General features: G+C 44.0%; 1 protein-coding gene and 1 long non-coding RNA gene across 3 annotated transcripts in view; one reads left to right on the top strand and one right to left on the bottom strand.

Annotated features, from left to right (window-relative positions):
• The window catches only part of LOC310764329 (uncharacterized protein), a 30736-nt gene extending 11643 nt beyond the window's left edge, over nt 1-19093 (top strand). Inside the window, exons 9-20 of one of the 2 annotated variants that reach the window (XM_083617991.1) lie at nt 3671-3814; nt 5234-5356; nt 5812-5910; nt 7331-7471; nt 9609-9707; nt 10492-10847; nt 11674-11798; nt 13596-13651; nt 14781-14870; nt 16036-16134; nt 17377-17517; nt 18322-19093. In XM_083617991.1, the coding sequence (XP_083474117.1) occupies nt 3671-3814; nt 5234-5356; nt 5812-5910; nt 7331-7471; nt 9609-9707; nt 10492-10847; nt 11674-11798; nt 13596-13651; nt 14781-14870; nt 16036-16134; nt 17377-17517; nt 18322-18501 (1653 nt within the window). In that variant the 3' untranslated portion in view covers nt 18502-19093. The remainder of the gene's footprint in view (nt 1-3670; nt 3815-5233; nt 5357-5811; nt 5911-7330; nt 7472-9608; nt 9708-10491; nt 10848-11673; nt 11799-13595; nt 13652-14780; nt 14871-16035; nt 16135-17376; nt 17518-18321) is intronic. The other variant, XM_083617992.1, reaches the window with a different exon arrangement.
• Nucleotides 9479-10527, bottom strand: LOC310764380. The gene is made up of 2 exons (XR_014549133.1): nt 10463-10527; nt 9479-9649 (listed from the first exon to the last, which is right to left on the bottom strand). It is a non-coding gene; the product is annotated as an uncharacterized lncRNA (long non-coding RNA).
• Nucleotide 19094: the final 1 nt, after the last annotated feature.

Here is a 19094-nt window from a genome sequence, read left to right as displayed (position 1 = left end):
TGATTGGCTGACTGTAGACACATGTGTAACAGAGAACTCTATGCAAATGCTATTCTTACCAAGTTGGAGTTGTCATACCATTAGTGACAGGAGATTCTTTTAGATCAGAGCGTTTTCAAGAAAAACAAAATGACCCAAATCATCTTAGAAATAATTTTATTGATTAGCAGGTAATAACTAATAAGAACTTATTCACTCCTCTCATTCATACTTACCAGATGGGTGGACCTACTAAAAGAATTTATCAGTTTCTTTTAAGAGTCTTTGGGCTGCCACCTCAGCAGCAGGATAGCAACACCTTGTGCCGGGGACTTTCCAGCCTTTATATAGTTTCAGGTTCGATCCCTGTATGGGACAACTACACCTTCTTGTATTGCAGGGGGTTGGTCTAGGTGATAGCCTCTGTCATGCTGATTCCCCCTATTATCTTCATGAATAGGTATTGTCTCAGCATGTCCTTTGAGAACAGTTACTTGTCTCAGCATGCCCTCTGACACATCGAAACGTCTGGTACAGGGGTCGGCAACCCGCGGCTCCGGAGCCGCATGCGGCTCTTTTACACCTTTGCCGCAGCTCCGCAGGTCCTCGGGGACCCTGAGCAGAAAAGCAGAAGCGCCAGAAAGAGGAAGGGGTTGGAGCTGCGCAGCCGAGCCGGGCAAAGCAAGGCAGCGGCTGCAGCGGAGCTTGAGAGGCGGCGGCTGCTGGGATGCAGGAGGAGGCGGCGGCGGCCAGAGAAGGGCTGCTGCTGCTGCTGCTGCTTCTGCCACTGGAGGGAAGTTCTGCCAGGCGGCTTCATGGGTCATAGCTTCCCCCGGGGTAGGACAGGCGGCGGCGAGGGGGACGCCTCGTCTGGAGGACGGTGAGGAAGCGGCCGAGCAGCTCACGGCGGCGCCGGCGGCGCCTCTTCCCTCATGGTGCAGGGAGCGAGGAAGAAGAGGAGGGCGGTGGCAGGAAGGCGCACCAGGGCGCAGCGGCGGTTCTCCCCTCAGGTGGACGCGGCTGCCACTGCCACCGCCGGCACCTGCCACACACAGGCGCGTCCACACGCAGGGGCGCTCCCTTTCGCCATCACGGCAGCCCACCCGCCCTCAGGCCCCGCGCGCCGCGTGACGTCAAGAGCCACCCACCCAGGCCATGCTCTCCTCAGCCCCGCGCGTGAGGCACCTGAGGCGAGGGAGAGAGAGCGTGCGTGCTCGAGGGCAATGGCGGGGCAGGGGTTTTGTGTGTGTGAGGGGTGGCGGTGGTGCTTTGGGATCCTTTTCCGTGCCTTGCTTCTGAGTGGCCGCCGAGTTGAGGGAGAGCACCTGAGGTGAACCACAAAATGGGCCCGCCCTCCCTGTCAGGGAGGAAGGGGTGAATTACGTCAGTGACGAGGAGGGGGTCCAGAGGTAGTCAGCAGGTGCCGTGATGCAGCATCTCGGCCTCAGAGAGAGGCGGGGGAGCACGAGAGCAATTGCAGAGGGAGGGGGGGCTGTTAGGCACCAAAATCCTGCATGCGGGACTTCCCCCGTTCTCTCGTGCCTATGCAATTCCTGCCCTTCTCCCTTCCCCCTTGAGATTTGCTGCAGAGACAAGCAAATGAAGAAGAATGGGAAGAGTATTAGCTGACATGTCCCCGGATCCCATGGAAAGCACCACAGATTCCTTTGCTTACCAGCTCTTTTTATTTTAAGTTGGCTTCAAACCTGTAATTGTGTAGGTGTATGTATGTATACATATACACACATAAATATTCATATCTCTTCCCTCTCACCTTCCTTACACCCAGTTTCTCTGGCAGTGGTTTATAAATGTTGCTATGTAGAAATGATGAGAAAGTTGCACCAGCAGAAGGAATGGATATGTGCTGTTAGTAAAAAGAGAGGGAGTTGAACTGCAGGGAGGGACAGACACTTTTCTGTGTATTAATTTGTATAATGCCCTCTATGCACATGGTGCTTTGCAAAAAATGGATATGAGAGGTACCATACCCCTCTTTGCTATCTGAAATAGACTCAGGGAAAAGAGAGAGAATGGGGGAAGGGGAAGAATGTGTGGTTATTTACATTTGGCTTGTTTTGTGGCTCCCAGTTTTTTTTCCTCTTCAGAAACAGGTCCAAGTGGCTCTTTTTGTCTTAAAGGTTGCAGACCCCTGGTCTGGTACATCCTGCTTGCCCATCCTGTTTATTATGCTACATTAGCTGGTTCAACAGTCCCTTTTTCTTCTTCAGAATCTATTTCTATGTTCAGAATCAAACAATCTCTTTATCTTTATCTTCTGAGTCACATGCCATCTGGCTTTACTCACTCATATCCATTCAGACTCTGAGACCCTCATAGGCCTTATAGAGTCGTCCTCTGAATTTTCATGGAAGCTTATTTTTTGCTATCCACACATGCACCTTCTCCAGACTGGGGTAGTGTTGGATTAGGCAGAGACCTCCCTATGCCCAGCTCTCCTGGTTAAGGAGGCTTGTGCTGGCAGGATCACTACTGTGGGGAGCCAGTGGAAAGATTGAAACTGAGGCTGAGGCAACCTGGGGCCCTGTATGTCCCCCCGCCCAGTCTGCTTTGCGGCCTTTTATACTTTCCTCCACTATGTCTTCTGGTGCTGCCATTGTCAAATAAGAACTGCTGGTGATTTGGACTCCTCCTGCCACACTCTCCTTCACGAGATGTTTGTGTATAATCTCCAGTTGTGTTAAAGCCCATGAGCATACCAATTAAACTCTTCCCTCCTATAGCCTTGCTGCAGTGATGTACTCAAGTGTATTCTCTAGAGGTTCCTCCTGTTTTTGTTTTTACTTTTCCTGAATGCTCTACAGGATTTCTTTCCTCTCTTCATGCCCACTGCTGCTTCATCTTTCTCTTCCCATGCCCTTAGTCAAATAAACTCTCTTAGAGGTCACATCTTCAGCCCAGATTTGCAAACAGAATACAAGATTTACTTTGCAAAGGAGATGGGTAGCTAGGATGAGAAAGGTGAGGTGTAAATACTTTGTTTTTTCATTCTGTATTGCTGTTGTATAATCCCTTAGTAGTGATTTCTACAGCCATATTATATGAGATGTGCCTTTTAATGACTAGGGAGGCTGGGGTGTCAAAATGAATGAACTTAAGATGTCTGGGTCTGAAGACTGGGCAATTATAATCTAACAGAAGGAGGAACAGTTGGATATCATCCTGGAGTAAATATTTTGAATAATCTTTTTATATATAAACTGACAGACAGAAAATCGAAAGCCCTTTTTATTTCTTCTATTCTTGCAATCTTCCTGCTTCTTTTTCTTTGTGGCTGTGGTACTGTTTGGGTGTATCTAATTGTGGTTCAAAGAGAAGAGGGGACTCTCACTCTTAGTAGAGTCATATCTCGGATTGAAGTAGCTTTGGGTTGAACATTTTTGGGTTGCGCTCCGCGGCGACCCGTTACTTCCGGGTTTTGCCGCTCACGCATGCGCAGACGCTCAAAATGACGTCACACGCATGTGCAGAAGCGGCGAATCGCAACCTGCGCAGATGCGGGTTGCGTTCGCTTCAAGATGCGAACGGGTTACCACTGTAATAAGATTGTAAAGATTGCTTGGGATATAGGGATACTCTTGTCTTGTTGAAGTCTTCTCTCTGAAGCTTGGGCTGAGTTCCACTCCCCTCTGGAACAACAGAATTTCTCCTTACCTATACAACTTTGCAGGTGGAGTTGAAAGATAGGCAGGCAGCTGAACAACCTCCCAGCCAGGCCTTACCTTTTCCATCTGCTGAAGCATCTATAGAAGACCAGTCACCACTTGTGACCACAGAAGGCATTCATACTACAAAAAAGGAACTGCCTGTATTGGTATGAACCACTTTTTTTTTCCTTTGCAAGTCAACTATTTGGGTGAAGTAAGCTAGGATGAAATTGCTATCCTGCCTATTGTTTTGGAGATGAGGGCTTTATTTTCAATTAGTTAGCTGTCACCATTGAGTTGATTGCTAGAAAACTGCTGCCCATCTTCTGCTGAAAGTTCTGTGAATATTTGCCTAGGCCTAGGGCATTCTTTGGCGCTAAGTTCTTAGTTAATTGGAGCTGGTATTTTACAAAAGACTCTGCAAATGTGTAAGCCTTGTCATGTTCTGGAGTGGTCCTAAAAAGGGATAAGCAATGAGGCTGTTTGTGTTCCACAAGGTCTTGTTCAAATCTTGATAAATTTCTTGTTGTTGCTTTAAAAAATGGATATTTCTAGCCCTTTAAAGTGTGGAGGCAAACTTGTGAATAAGATGACAATTGTTGGGAAGTTATGCACAAACTCTGCTAATGGTTTGGAGAATATTCTGGGTTCAGAAATAGCATGAAAACAAATGCTTTGTTTTAAATTCTGACCCTGCCACAGACCATGTTTGTTTTGGTCCTGACAAACCATGATCTCAAACAATGAGTTGGAGGTGATCAGCAAACTGGAGTTTGTATTAACTGTGATTTGCTCTTATTTCTGCATAACAGCAAACCAAGTGTTTGACTTTTCATTATTTGTGGGCTCCTTAAGTGAGTAGGATATTTTCATCCTGCCTTTTAAAACAGGATTGTCATTTACATTTTTCTTTGTTTTGTTATATGCCAGTTTTAGTGTGTGTGATTGATTGTAAGTTGCTTTGAGTTACCTTGCTAAAAAAGTGATAGGTAACTTTAATAAATAATAATCCACAGGCTGTTAACAGACCACAAGCCTATCTAATCTTCTCACGTGATTTAGGGTTTGCATTAACTGAAGCCATCAAGTAAAATCACTTTGGGTAGGATCCAATGAATTCATTGCATGAGTAGAATGGCTTTTGCTTGTGCAGTGGGGCTTTCCCACCTTTCAGGTGTAAGATCTTTTAAATATATATATATATATATATATATATATATATATATATATATATATATTTTTAAACTCAAATCACACAGCAAAACAAATGGGGGGGGGGCGGAATCCAGTTTCTAAAACAAAAGGGACATGAGTTTTGTTTAAGGTTGCAGTGACTTTTGTGAGCTAAAGCTGTGGGAGGAATGGCAAAAGGAATGTTTGTACTTTGCAGCGGCTACAATTGCTTTTCATGCTTTTTGTTCAGTTTTCTGTTGGTGGCAATGGATACATGTTTATGAAGTACTTGAACTGCCCTTGCATGAAACATTCAGGCATTATATTTTGTCATATTGATTGCAGTTAGGATCTGATCCCTGCAAACCCACAATTTCTTTCCTAACATGCTAACATTTCTTTCTCTTCTGAAGCTGGAAGCCATCCCACCCAAAGACGATTTCAGTCATGTTGGCTCACCTCCCGCTGTAGAAATACCATTCCTTTCTGAGACCACAAATGATAATCATTCAGAAGGAAAGGAAGACATTGAACTGGTATTAAATTACACTCTCCTTCTTTCCCTGGAAGTAAACTGCTTTTGTAAGGATTCTAAAGTGAGAGTTGGTTCGCCTTTTTCAAAATATCAAGTGCGGTAGGAGGAATAGGGAGGAGGGTAAATCAACTTCTGTTGTATTGCTACAGAGCCAAACTGTCTTGTTTTAATTTTAAATCACATAGGATTCAGAGTGAGAATCAAGGAGGGGAGAAATTCCAGCATGCTTCACTGCTTTGGCCAAGTTTCCAGTCCAATATTTATAGCCTTAAAATGTTCTGCCTCAGCTTGTTATGTTACAAGTAACTGAGATAATGTGGGAGGAACTGGCAAAGAGGGATGGATGAATGTGTGTCCTAGAAATGAGGAAACAATACTGATCATTTGTGTTTCACTAGCCAGTCATTTACTCATCTAAGACTATTCTAACCCTGTTTTCACTTGAAACTGATACAGAACCAAATCACCAGCAGTCTTAAGAATGAAGACCTCCCAAGTACCCTGAGTGATGTTCATGTTGTGCCTGTGCTGGTGAGAGAGAAAAAATATAAAAAGGTAAGACTGCGGGAGCTTCTTTGTGTCTTTGATCCCTGAGAACATGGCTGGGCCTACTTAATATATTCTGAATAATAATAATAATTTTATTACTTATACCCCGCTCATCTGGCTGGGTTTCCCCAGCCAATCCATTTGTATCCAGTTCTGCAAGGTATGGTAGAAAATCCCAAAGAGGCAACTCAAATGGAACTTTTCAGGCATTATATTTGGTCATATTGATTGCAATTAGGATCTTATCCCTGCAAACCCACAGTCCTTAATATTTATTTCTTTCCTGAAGCTGGAAGCCATCCCACCCAAAGCCATGTTGGTGTTGGTGCTTCTGGGTGGGAGATGGCCTTCTTCCGGCACCGGTCCAGAATACATAGCAGAACATAGCATTCACTCCTCCGGATGTTCAAGCAAGCAGCAGAGCTTAGCAGAAGCTGAGACTGAGGATATGTAGCATCTGGGCTTAGTGATTTATTTACAGGATCAAAATAAAGAACAGAGCCATTATGTCATGTCTCTTCTCTGAGAGAGGACAACAACAGAACAAAGAAGACGGAAGTGGCGTACAGTTCCTTCTGTTCACACACTTCCAAAGAATAGAATGTCAACACACAGAGCAGGTGATCTAGTAGTCACACACTGCAGCACAAGAGAGAATGAAACTCCTGACAGTTGGCTCACCTCCTGCTGTAGAAATACTATTCCTACCTGAGACCACAAATGATAATCGTTCAGAGGGAAAGGAAGACATTGAACTGGTATTAAATTACACTCTCCTTCTTTCCCTGGAAGTAAACTGCTTTTGTAAGGATTCTAAAGTCAGAGTTGGTTAGCCTTTTGCAAAATATCAAGTACGGTAGGAGGAATAGAGTGGAGGGCAACCTTCTAAAAGAGTGAAAAAATTCATCTTAAAGTTAACTTTAGGTTATGGCCAGTTTCTACTGGTCTGTGGCTTACTGGGAAGCACATATTGTTCCACTTTAATTTACATGTCTGAGAATCCTGTATCTGGCAGGAGGAAAACCACTTGCTGAGCTGAGAGGATTACCTGTTGTAAAATATTGACCAGGCGAATCCTTTTCTCACCCCAGTGTTTATCAACTCCTGTTATATTGCTACAGAGCCAAACTGTCTTGTTTTAATTTTAAATCACATAGGAATCAGAGTGAGAATCAAGGAGGGGTGAAATTCCATCATACCTCACTGCTTTGGCTAAGTTTCCAGTTCAATATTTATAGCCTAAAAAATGGTCTGCATCAGATTGTTATGTTACAAGTAATAGAGATAACGTAGGAAGAATTGGCAAGAGAGATGGGGGAGGGTATGTCCTAGAAATGAGGAAACAAAACTTCATTTGTGTATCACTAGCCAGTCATTTACTCATCTCAGACTATGCTAACCCTGTTTTCACTTGAAACTGATGCAGACCCAAATCACCAGCAGTCTTAAGGATGAAGACCTCTATCAGTCCTCTGCTGTGCTAGCTACTAGCTCCTCCAACCTCCCAAGTACCCTGAGTGATGTTCGTGTTGTGCCTGTGCTGGTGAGAGAGAAAAAATATGAAAAGGTAAGATTGAGAGGGACTTCCGGTTTGGTGTCATGGAGGAGGCTGGAATTCCATCGCAGCCGTTCGCACGGGTAATTAGAAGCTGAGATTGGAGTAATCAGCCTCCCAACTCCCCCAGGGTCAGGGGTGGCAGTCTCATCCTCATTTGCCCAACACCTGGCCCCAAATCCGGAAGGAATGAGGGGGCAGGGGCCGCTGGATGGAAAGCACCGTGCGTTTCTTGGCAACTCTCCAAAGTCGCCTCTGTGAGCAACAAACTTCAATTTCTTAAGATGAAAAATTGGATTTAAGTCATGGACATGCTCTGAGTTGGGGGGGGGGAATTACTCTGTTAATTAATTCAGCCACTGAGGTGCTAAAGGATTCAAGTGGAGGAAGGATTATCATCTGCGTGGAGCTGGTGTGTCGGAATGGAAGGGGGGGTGAGCCTTCTTTGTTTCACTTTGATACTTCGTTTTGCTATGTTACTTGACAAAATCTCTGGAAGGACTGACTACTGGATTATTTATGCAAGCAAGCGAGACTGGAGAATATTGCATTTACTGATATAATATGGTTCTAACAATTATTAACTGTGTGGAAATGGCTTTGCAAGTGAAAAATCAAGGCTGTTGGCGTTAATTGCTTGGACGAGATAAGGTGGAGAAACTCTGGACATATGCCTGGTACAAGTGGCAGAAAGTCAGATCTCCTCCATATTGGAATGTCGCAGGCAACTATAAAAATCAGAAAGTGAAAGTGGAATGCCATAGCTGGATTGGAAGCACAAAGAAAGAAAGAGAAAGAAAGAAAAAGAAAGAGAAAGAAAGAAGGAAGGAAAGAAGGAAAGAAAGAAAGACATAAGAACCCACACAGAAACACACTATTTTGATTTATCTCGCTTGCCGGATGAACTCAGAGGCTGTTGAAAACAATGAAGGATTAACATCAGAATGGCTTATGGGAACTATCGGAAATGACTATGAAAAGCAGCAGAAATTGTTGAATGGTTTCTTTAAATATTAAGGTTTATTATTGTTTCACAAGATGTGTATCTCTTTAAAGGCCAGAGCAAATAACATGACCTAGTTTTACAGCTGTGAAGCAGTATAGCAGGTGCTGTTGAGTTGTGGTAATCAAGCAGTGTCAGAAATTGGGTATAGTATATAAAGAGCAGCATGTAGCTCTCTCAGTACCCTGGTGAATGGGTCATACTCATACCTTCTGCAGCACAACTAATCTGCATAATAACCAACAGAAATATGAGATGATTCGAACCCCCCCAACCTCAGAACATGGGAAGTCCGCCCAAAAATTTATAATTTGGTATAACATTTGGATTGTTTGATTATTGGATAATTCGTATAATTTGGAATGTTTAATGTGGTTTGATTGGATTGTTAAAATGGAAAATTTAATAAATATCATTTACAGAAAAGAAAAAGAAAAGGTAAGACTGCGGGAACTTCTTTGTGTCTTTGATCCCTGAAAACATAGCTGGGCCAACTTAGTAAATTTTGAATAATAATAATAATAATAATAATAATAATAATTTTATTACTTATACCCCACCTATCTGGCTGGGTTTCCCTAGCCAATCCATTTGTAACCAGTTCCGCAAGGTGGGATAGAAAATCCCAAAGGGGCAACTCAAATGGAACTTTTAATTCGGCTTCTAGTGCTTCATTAACAAGGGCTTCTTCCACACTACGCATTTTACTAGGCAAAAAATACCACAGCAAACATAATGAACAAAATGTTCCCCTTTCATACTTTTTTAGCTTGTCCTCTTCTGCCTGCTGCCATCTCAGAACCTTCAGTCATTTCCTTCCTATTTCCATGTGACCCTTCTCTCAGCTGTAGTGGTTTTTATTCTCTCCCCCCCCCACTGGGCTTGAGGAAGATGTCTCTTTTTTCACTAGGCTCTGCCTTCCCCAAGCATGGCAACAAATCAGAAGCTCCTTGGTTTGGTTGCAGTACACTGCTTCCTGTGGGGCAGAAATGGTGGTAACAATAAGGGGCAGGATCTTACAAGTGGGATGTTCTTTTATTACCTAGAAGAATATTGCTTATCCTTATATTTCATTGCTGTCCTTGTTCTCCAATCTGTCATCGTTAATCTTCCTACCCTTATTCCTGGGAAACTGCTTCTTTCCAGGCTGAAAATGTATGGGCACCTGAAGACCGTCAGGCGCCACCCTGCAATGTGAATGAAGCTGGAAAGTGTCACAGAGTCTCTGAACACGACAGTGACTTGGTAAGTTGAAAAATGATGAAAATTGTTTTTATGGAGGGGGGTGTAGGGGGAGAAAGAATAGAATCAAGAAGGCAGGCAAGGGGTGGAAGGAAAATAGCTGGCAAGAGAGGAGCAAGAAAAGCAACTCTCTAACCAACCTCTGGCTTTCCAGAAGTTGTTAGACTAAAACTCCCATCATCCTTTATCATTAGCCACACTGGCTGGGGCTGATGGGAACTGTAGTCCAGCAAAACCTCTGGAAAGCCCAAGGTTCCCTGCTATTGCTCTAAAGGACATGAAGGGGGGTATTAAAAATAAAATGGGAAAAGAGGGACACTCTCACTAGTCTTCCGGTCACAAAGAAAAACGTGGCTTTCAGGGCATCCTAAATGCATGACTGTGGTTTTAATCATTGTTTGTAAGGATTCTGGGATAATCAAACTAAGAGCACTAATGATCGGGCTCTGCAAGGAAAGGATGGGAGACTCAAAACTGAGACAAGGAAAGGGTCCTTGGAAGAGAGCTAGAGAGGGATAGAGAAAAAGGAGACAGCTGGTAGCACCAGGCAGCAGTTAGTCCGTGACTACAAAGTCCTAGCCCGGATCAGGAAAAATTTAGCTGTGTCTGCTTAGCATTTGGGTTCTCCTGAGTTCTCACTGAAAGCAGTAAGATATTTAGGAAAGGGGGAGATTTGTTTTATATTAACTTATAAAAACTTCTTAGAGATTTTTGGCAATTAAATAAATATTGTCAAATAAACAAAATTGCTATTGTACCTTATTTGATCACCCTGCTCCTTTGCCAGGTGCTCTCACAGTCCCCACCTCACAGCCTCATTTCCTGTGATCAAAAAAGTGATACTGAAAGATGGTTGGAATACTGTTCTAGTTCACCAAAGAACCAACACAGCAGTGATTTGAGGCATTCTAGCGCAAATAGGACCTCAAGAGAGTTGCGTATTCAGCGTTCAAGATCCCCTCACAGACGAGAGCGATCCCGTGGAAGCAGCGACCGGTCCCCTCGTTCACAAAAGGGCCAACACAGCAGTGATTCACAGCATTCTAGAGCAAGCCATGCCTCAAGGGAACTGCATATTCGCCGTTCAAGATCTCCTCACAGACAAGAACGATCCCGTGGAAGCAGCAACTTGTCCCCTAGCAGGCAAGAACTTAACCCGAGATTCCCTCAAAGCTAGAGGGCAGGGCTAGCTCATCCGAAAGGTGGAATGAGGCTGCTACCTCAGGCGGCAGAAGCATCAGTGCTTGTGGTTACCCCTCTGCCAGCGGCAGCAGCATCAGTGCTGATTTTGGCCAAGATCTCATGCAATTTCAGGTGAAATCTCACTCAAAATCAGTGCCGGTGACTGCTGCTCTGCCAGCAGTGGAGGTAGCAGAGCAGACAGCGCAAGTGACGGCAGGGTGGCCGGGCTCAGCAGAGTGGCACTTCCCATTTTGCCTCAAGCAGCAAAATGGGACGAGCCGGCCCTGCAAGAAGGCTACAGTTCTTGGAACTCAGTGGGGGAACACCAGGGTAGCGGGCTTCTGTTTTAGAAACTGGGTAGTTTTGAATCATATAAAATGATATTGATGCCAGGCATAGAGAAGAAAGGAGTCTGAGAGAACTAGGATAATTTGGAGCCTTCTTGGTGGTGCTTATGCATAGAAAGAAGTGAGCCATGGGAAATGGGGAGTTCTGTTGCAAAATAGGATAGATTGAAAGGATTCCGAATTGAATGGGTTTCAGGCTGAACTCAATGGCTACATTTGTACTGCAAACTGAAATGAAACTGGCTTAGCTATCTGGCTTCCCTTGATGAATCATGGGGACTGTAGTTTTGTGCAAATTAGTCTTAGCCACCCACCTTACCAGTTGGCCTGTTCCTAGAGTTTTGGGATGCAGGGAAGCAACAACAGTCAGGCTCTTGATGATGTGTTCAAAATGCAGGCGGGCGCAACTTTTCAAGTGAGTCATGTGCTTCTTTTCACAGGAGAGAGCACTCCAGCTTCTGTCACTGTGGATATTGCTACAATCCACACCGAAAGAATTTATACGAGAGAGATTCCCCTCCCTCTTACTTGGTTCAGAAAAGAAGTCATTGCTATTCCCCAGAAGGTTTGTTTTTATTGGGCAGTTCAGAATGGGAATCTTCATGTTCCAGCTGAAGGGACTAAGAGTGTTTACAATATTGTCTCCTTGGCATGAAAGGGTCCTCTCCAAGCTGTGTAGCCTTTTGGATCAACGTTTGATGCTCCCATTGTGCCAGTTGCATTTTGCCACTAGCAAGCAACCTTTTGTGACTGTATGGAGATGTCTAGGAGCTATGGGTGCGCCTAGGATCTGCACCCCTGCCCGGCTCCAGTCTGCTGGTCTGCCAGACACAGCGGGAGCAAAAGATGCACGCCTTTTGCTGCTGCTCTAGCCCGCAAAACACCTGATTTGCCCAGCAGAGCAGTAGCAAAAGACATGTCTTCATGGAAGCAGGAATCACAGTGACAGAAAGCAGTATTTCAAATGCAGTTGCAGAGATGACTGGTTATTCTCTCGGAGACTTCAGGAATGTGTAAAATGCCCCTTGTCGGATAACTGTCAGTGTGTGAAAGAGCAGGTTTCCTAGCATATCAGGTCTATCTGACTGTCACATAACTTAGGGGCTTTGTTATCCAAGTGTTTGGTACAATCACTTCGTCTGAACCAGTTTGGACCCCGGTGTACTGAAAAAAAGGGAGGATAGAAGGGAGAAACCTTGAAACACAACTTGGTTCGTAAGCAGCCACAGTTCTCTTTCAGCTTAGATAAAAGATCAGAGACTCTCATTCCTGGTACTGGAATGTGAACGAGAGATTTTGGTGCCAAGGAAGGATCTAGATAAGATCTCAGCAAATGGTGCCTCTGTAAACTTTATGGTCTGGGTCTTGTCAGTTTCCTCAATTAAGATGATACAACAAAGCAAAAGGTTGTCTTTTGGCAATGAGGGATTGATGTTACAAAGTATCCTGGCTTGGCTGTTGGTAAGGGCAAATGTGGTTCTTTAATTGGGGTGCATATGGCTGAGATACTGAAAAAGTTGCAGTGTTGACAGGAGAAGAAAATGATATATGTGAGGAAGGGGAAAGAGTTTCTTTCTTTCTTGAGGCCCTTTGTTTTTTGCTCTTTCCCTGAACTGAGTATTTCATGGATTGTTTTCACATGTTGTTTTCACAGTTATGATTACATACATTTCCTCATTTTCCTTTTTTTCTATTAACATGCTTTCTTACTGTTCAGTTCTTTTTATATTACATTTTATAATTGTTGTTTTTCTGAGTAAATTCTTATTTCCCCCATTTGGCATTATATATATTTGTTGTTGATCTTCTACAATTTATATCTTTTTCATAAACTATTTCTTTCAAATTATTCAACGTTTACAGTAGGATTTCCCTTAAGTTTTATCCATCAGCTCCATGTCAGTTTGGTAGCTATGAATACATTTTAAAATATTCTTTAGCCTAGTTCTTTTTAGACTTCTTATTGAATTAATTTTAATCAATAGTAGGAGGAATATAGCAGCTTAACACAGGATATTTTGAAGCAATGTTAATAGAGCTCTATATAACCTTATTCTCTTGCCATTTTATGCACTTTCTATATAATTATTCCATGGATATAACTCTCTTTTCAATATTCCTACACATTTTATTGTTGATCTTAGAGTTTCAACATTTGTATGCTGCAATACCAGTAAAGCTCTCACGTCCATTTTATACATAATCTGGCACTTGGGTCCATTTCCAGTTGCACTTCTTAGGTCACTAGAGCCAAAAAAGAACTTGGTCTTTAATCACCATTAGCATTCTTTTATCCCCAGAGTTAGGAAGCCATGTCTCCCCACCAACAAAGCAAATGCTATCTAACATCTCTGTTTTGCAGCAAGAAGTGAATTGTACGAAGCACCACATTCCTACAATCGTGAGAGCCCCAGAGAGGTAAGAGAAGATGCCTATATCTTATTGGCTTAAATTGGCATATGCTTGATAATTGTTGGCATCCATCTGCCTCAAAAGACAATGGAGTGCATCTCTGGAGGTGAAGTCAAACCATTGGAGAATCACAGCACCCGCAGGGGCTGCAGAGACTGGTAACTCATAACAGCTGCCTTCCTCATTGTTCTTGCTGTGCTAGCAGCACCGAAGTGACCTCTTTAGGATGCAAGCCTGGGCAATGTGTATGGAGATCCTGGGCTGCCCAGGCAACAAGACCCCACCCCCTTGGCCTTGCTGATGTGGTCCAAAAGAAAGCAGAGCACTACATATGGCACCAGTTTGGCTGCAGGAGTTGCCAGAAGGAAGTGTAGAAGGCACCATCCAGCCATCTTAGGGACTCCACTCTGTATTTGTGTAGAGTTTACTCCTTAGCCTTTTCTTCTCCACAAGACAGCATGTTATGCTTCATTAAGCTGTGAATAGATCTCTAACAATATCAGTGGAAATGAGCTGAAATGAGATTCCTGTTCTCCCTGTCTCTCGAAATGAGCGCTTAAGCACGTACAGTTCATGTGCCATTACAGTGGTACCTTGGTTATCAGACATCTCTGTTGCCGAACGTTTCGGTTTTCGAACACCGAAAACCCAGAAGTAAATGCTTCTGTTTTCAAACGCACCTTGGAAGTTGGAACGGCTTCTGCTGCATGTATCTGTTGTTTTCCACAATTGTCTCTATTGAATTGGCAGACCGCCCTTTGCGCCTCAATTTTCGAACCTTTCGGAAGTCGAACGGTCTTCCAGAACAGATTACATTTGAAAACTGAGGTACCACTGTATAATGATTCCTCCACTTAAATGCCAAGATAACCTCTGCTTTGGTCATGCAGATCTTGTTAAGACTACAGCTCTCATCATTCCTCTCCATTGGCTATGCTGGCTAGGACTGATGCGAGTTGGCATCCAGCAACAAATAGGCCACAGGTTTCCTGTTCCTGCTTTTGGTCTGACATGGTGCACTAGTTTTACAAAGGTGGGCATTTATCCAACAAATCTCTGGTGGTGGCTTATTTCAGACTCCCTTTTATTTATTTATTTCTTCCTCCTGGCCTGTAAAATGAAATCCAATTCACAGAAGTTAAAGAAAAAAATATCATCCTCTCGGAAAACTGAAAAGAAGAAGAAGGCAACAGCAATTTCAGAGACAGCAAGAAAATCTACCAAGGTAGCTGAAGAAATGTATGGGTGTCTTAATATGATGATGTATGTGATCTCGTGTCCTGCTTCTAGCCTTTCCGTAGGCAGTTGGTCGACCAGCACAGGAAACGGTATACTGGACTAGATGAGCTTTCTATCTGATCCAGCAGGGTTTTTGTGTACATAACCCAAGTCAAGCCAGTGAAATGAGTATAAAACCTGCATGGTCCCAATGATAGCATGAACTCTCAGTAATAGAGGTTCTGCAGTACAGAGCTGTCTTCTTAGTGGAAGGTGGTGGTAGTAGTGGTGGTTGTCATCATCATCATCATCATACCGTGGCATGTGTCTTTCCAGCATTTTCTTTAGCTGAACAAATGTGCTTCCCTTATACCTCTTACCCTTGTGGTACCATGTAAATGCAGGCAAGTTGAGGTGGCAGTGATTGCCTATTAATAAGTGGACTTTTCCAAGCGGTATCAGTTCACTAGATCATACCTTTTCTAACATAAGGCACTTCAGAATGCTCCAACTGGTTCAGCAGCATGAAGAGATCTACCCCTCAGTTTTGGAAACTAGTCATGAGACTAGTGGGTATACTCTGTTGACAGGATAGTCAACATCCTTGGGAGTTCATGGTGGGATTTTTAGTCCACAGAGTAAACGGTAAGAACAAATGCATTGGTGTCCTTAGGTGTCTTGGAGTTATTTCACTCTGATGCTCAGATTAGTATCTACCCTTCCTCTACAGAGCTCAGGATATGGATATGGATTATACCACTACCTTTGAAATAACCCTTTCACATAGGCTGGAGAGTGGCTGCTCTTAGTAAGTTTCATTATGTGAGTGGAGATTTTAACTGATCTCCCAGTCATTCTGGCCCTCCATCCATTTGCTCATCTTTTGTTTTCGTCGGTACCAGCTCTGCTGGAAAGCTAGGTCTGTCACACCCTTTCCTCAAAGAATTCAAGGTGTGGTATATGGCATAGGTTTTGTTTTTTGATATCCTGCCAAGGTTGGTGCAATCCTTTGCATCCTCCTTGGGTTGTTGGCAAACGAATCCAGTTGCAGCAACCAGTATGCACTACAGAGTTTCCTGCTTGGGTAACTGTGTTAATTTTCTGGCATGAACAAAGCCTTGCTTTGTTAGTGAGCAGATCCAATTAGGTCCTTTTCTTTTCGGTTTCTACAGACTAAGAAGAAAACCAAAGGGGACCAAGATGGTGGTACACCAGTCTCATCAGAGACTGCACAAAAGTTACAGCCGGTGGAAACAGAATTGCCTGAACCGGTAGGAAGGAGGATTCAATCTTGCAATGGCTGGTCTTCGGCCTGGACTAAGCAAGAGTCTTTCCCCTTAGTCCTCTCTTCACTGATTTCCGCATGTTGGTATTTGCAACTGATGCATTTATTTCTGAGTTCTGCTGGCTGTACAAGTCATTTGCTGCAGAACAGGGACTGGGAACAGTTTTCAGCTTGGGGGCCACATTCCCTTCTGCATAACCTTTGGAGAGTCACAAGCCAAGGTTGAAGGGGCAGAGGCCAGAGTGGGTGGAGCAACGAATGTGTTTCCCCCCTCTTAGTTTCTATACACACTCAAATGCCCCTCTCTATCCTCCATCCAGACAAGCGAGAGGGGAGTAACCAGAGCTCAAGGACATGTTCGAAAAGGAGTAGGACACATTCCACAGGCAAAAGTGCTTGGTTTTGTGGAAAGAATGTTGGAAAGTTTCCTGTGTAGTTTTTGATTAATTTTTAACTTTCTGTTTAATGTCACTGAGTAGAGGTTGCTAGCTTGTATTGTACACAATCAAGTACTTTGTGGCACATACACAATTGAAGGCCAGACATCAGGAGAGGGATGTTATGTAACAAGTAGAAAGGGAACTGATGTGTGCATGTGCCTTGCTTTATTTTGCCAGTTATGGAAATGTATAAAAGCTGTAAAAACCCTTTGCTCAGTGGCGTTCCCTTCAGACTTGCTCTGGGGGTGCTGTCCTGCTGCAGCAGTAAATAAAGGGGATACCTATTGAGTGCCTTGCTTGATATCCTGCACCTTGTTTATTATTTAAACTGATTCCTACCTGGGGACAAACTGGTGAGTGGCCTCCCTTAACTATGGGGGTGCAGAGCAGTGAGGAAGTATGGCCTGGAAAGGGTTCTGACCACCAGATAGACAGGCCTAGAGGATTGCATTCAACCCCCAGACCTGAGGTCCCTGTCCCTCCCACTGTAAAGGCCAAGATGCAAAAGGTTATGGAATCATTTCCACAGCCCATAGAAGCATCTGGCTTAATGAAACATCATTGTGCGATACCTAGATCTTAGTTGTGACACCTGAAAGCAGCCCCCCCCCCACCTGGGTTTCACTCTAGGTCTACTGTCAGCAGCCTCACCAGAAAAATACTTAAATTCATTCTGTTGTGAGTCAGTGATCTTGTCTTCCTTGTGCAAGAGCAAAAACTATTTGACACACCCCTAGTTTCGTTTTAGGCCATGTTAACACCTTATCCCATTGGGAAAATCTCTGTAGATCCAGGCAGCAACCTGCAGTGAGGATGCAGACCCCACTCATCCCCTGTGTGCTGGAGAGAAAGATGGCTTTTCATCATCCTCAAGGACTTCTGAGGACCGTTCTGCAGCTGTACTAGCAAGAAAGGAAGAGATAGAGCAGGTAACTGAGCCTCTTCGGCATGTCAGCATGAACTAGGAGATCCGAAGCACGATTATTGTGAAGGTCACATGCTATTTTCGCTCCTGTATCAGACACAAAAGGCTTGTGCGAGGCCAAGCATAAAGGGGCCTGTCGCAGACTAAGAGGAGTTGTAGTCCAAAACATCTGGAGGGAACCAGGTTGACAAAGGCTGTTTTAGGGGAGTAGTCCTATCCTCCAGCCATATTTGCTGGAGGGTCCCAGTGGGGCGCCTATAAACAAACATGGTCCCAAGACTCAAAAAAGGTTCACACCTCTGACAGCAAGTTTGCGAAGTGTATACATACTGCTTTGCGACATCTCAAATTGTCTTGACTGACATTTAAAATTAAACAAAGCAGCAAATACTTTGCAAGCACATGTCTTGGTCCTCATACACAGGGCAACACCGTAGGAAGCTGCTTTATACTTGGTCAGATCATTAGCGAATTTATCTCAGTGTTATCTACACCGTCAGCAGCTTTCTAGAGTTTCAGGCAGCGCATTCCCAGCCCTACCAGGAGATGCTAGGGATTGAACCCAGGATATTCTGAAGGCAAAGCAGATACTGTACTGCTGAGCTACAGCCTATCTCCCCACTACAGCATTAAATAAATAATTCCTTAGAAAAATGAGTGAACATCTAAAATTGTTTTCTTACAATCTGGGTTTTTGGTGTGCCAGGACTCTGGGCTGAATGTGACCAGTGAGGTAGAACTGGTGTAGAGTGGCAGTCTTCAGATCGCTGGCGCTTTTGCCTGACAGACACTTTGCCCTTTCCTGCAGGCCTATCAGCGAGTCCTCCTCAACTTTGCAGTGGTGACTGCCATGCTGCTGGAAACAAAGCCATGCATGGAGGAGGCGATGGAAGCAGCCTTGCGGGCCAACTTGAGAAGGATCGGGAACTACTATGAATGCATGCTGAAGGACTTCATTGACAGCTATGACTTGGCCAATGCCATCTAATAGGATGATCTGACTAGTCTAAGGCATGTTGCGCAACAGAGTGAATGGGATGGGAAGCTGCATGTTTTTGGATTTGGTAGCTGAGGCACTGAGGTTAGCTTCCTTTTGGTGGAAGATGAGAAACCTCAAGGGGTTTGACTGCAGCAGCAAGGGTGAGGCTTGAAAGTATTGTGCAGATACTTAAGAGTATGGGAGAAAAAGAATACCACCTCATAAGGATATTTTTTCAGAAGTAGATTGTTTTGAGAAGTGTTGACTTACCCCAGGGACTTCTGAAGGTGTCAGAAATTCATTGCAGGAGTAAGTAGAATGGGAGTGGTAAGCTGGTTTTGGCATACTACCCTGTTAGGGTTAGCTATTGGAAAGGTTTGCCTTTTAATCTTGCATCAAGATTTCCAAGTAGGGTGGCTAATTTTGCATTTTTTAGATCTCTTTAAACACAGCTCTCCTGCAGAGAGAAAAATGGAGGATTCCTGCCAGTGCGGAAGCTTTAGTAGCCCCCCACCCACAAAACTCTTGTGAAATGCCTTTTAGATTTGTTTCCCAAGAACTTTAAAACATCTTTTTAAATAAAAATGACTGATGGAGACAAC

Source organism: Podarcis filfolensis, assembly GCF_964270895.1.
Source record: "Podarcis filfolensis genome assembly, chromosome: 6".
Classification (NCBI taxonomy): domain Eukaryota; kingdom Metazoa; phylum Chordata; class Lepidosauria; order Squamata; family Lacertidae; genus Podarcis; species Podarcis filfolensis.
This window is presented reverse-complemented; position numbering and strand designations above follow the sequence as displayed.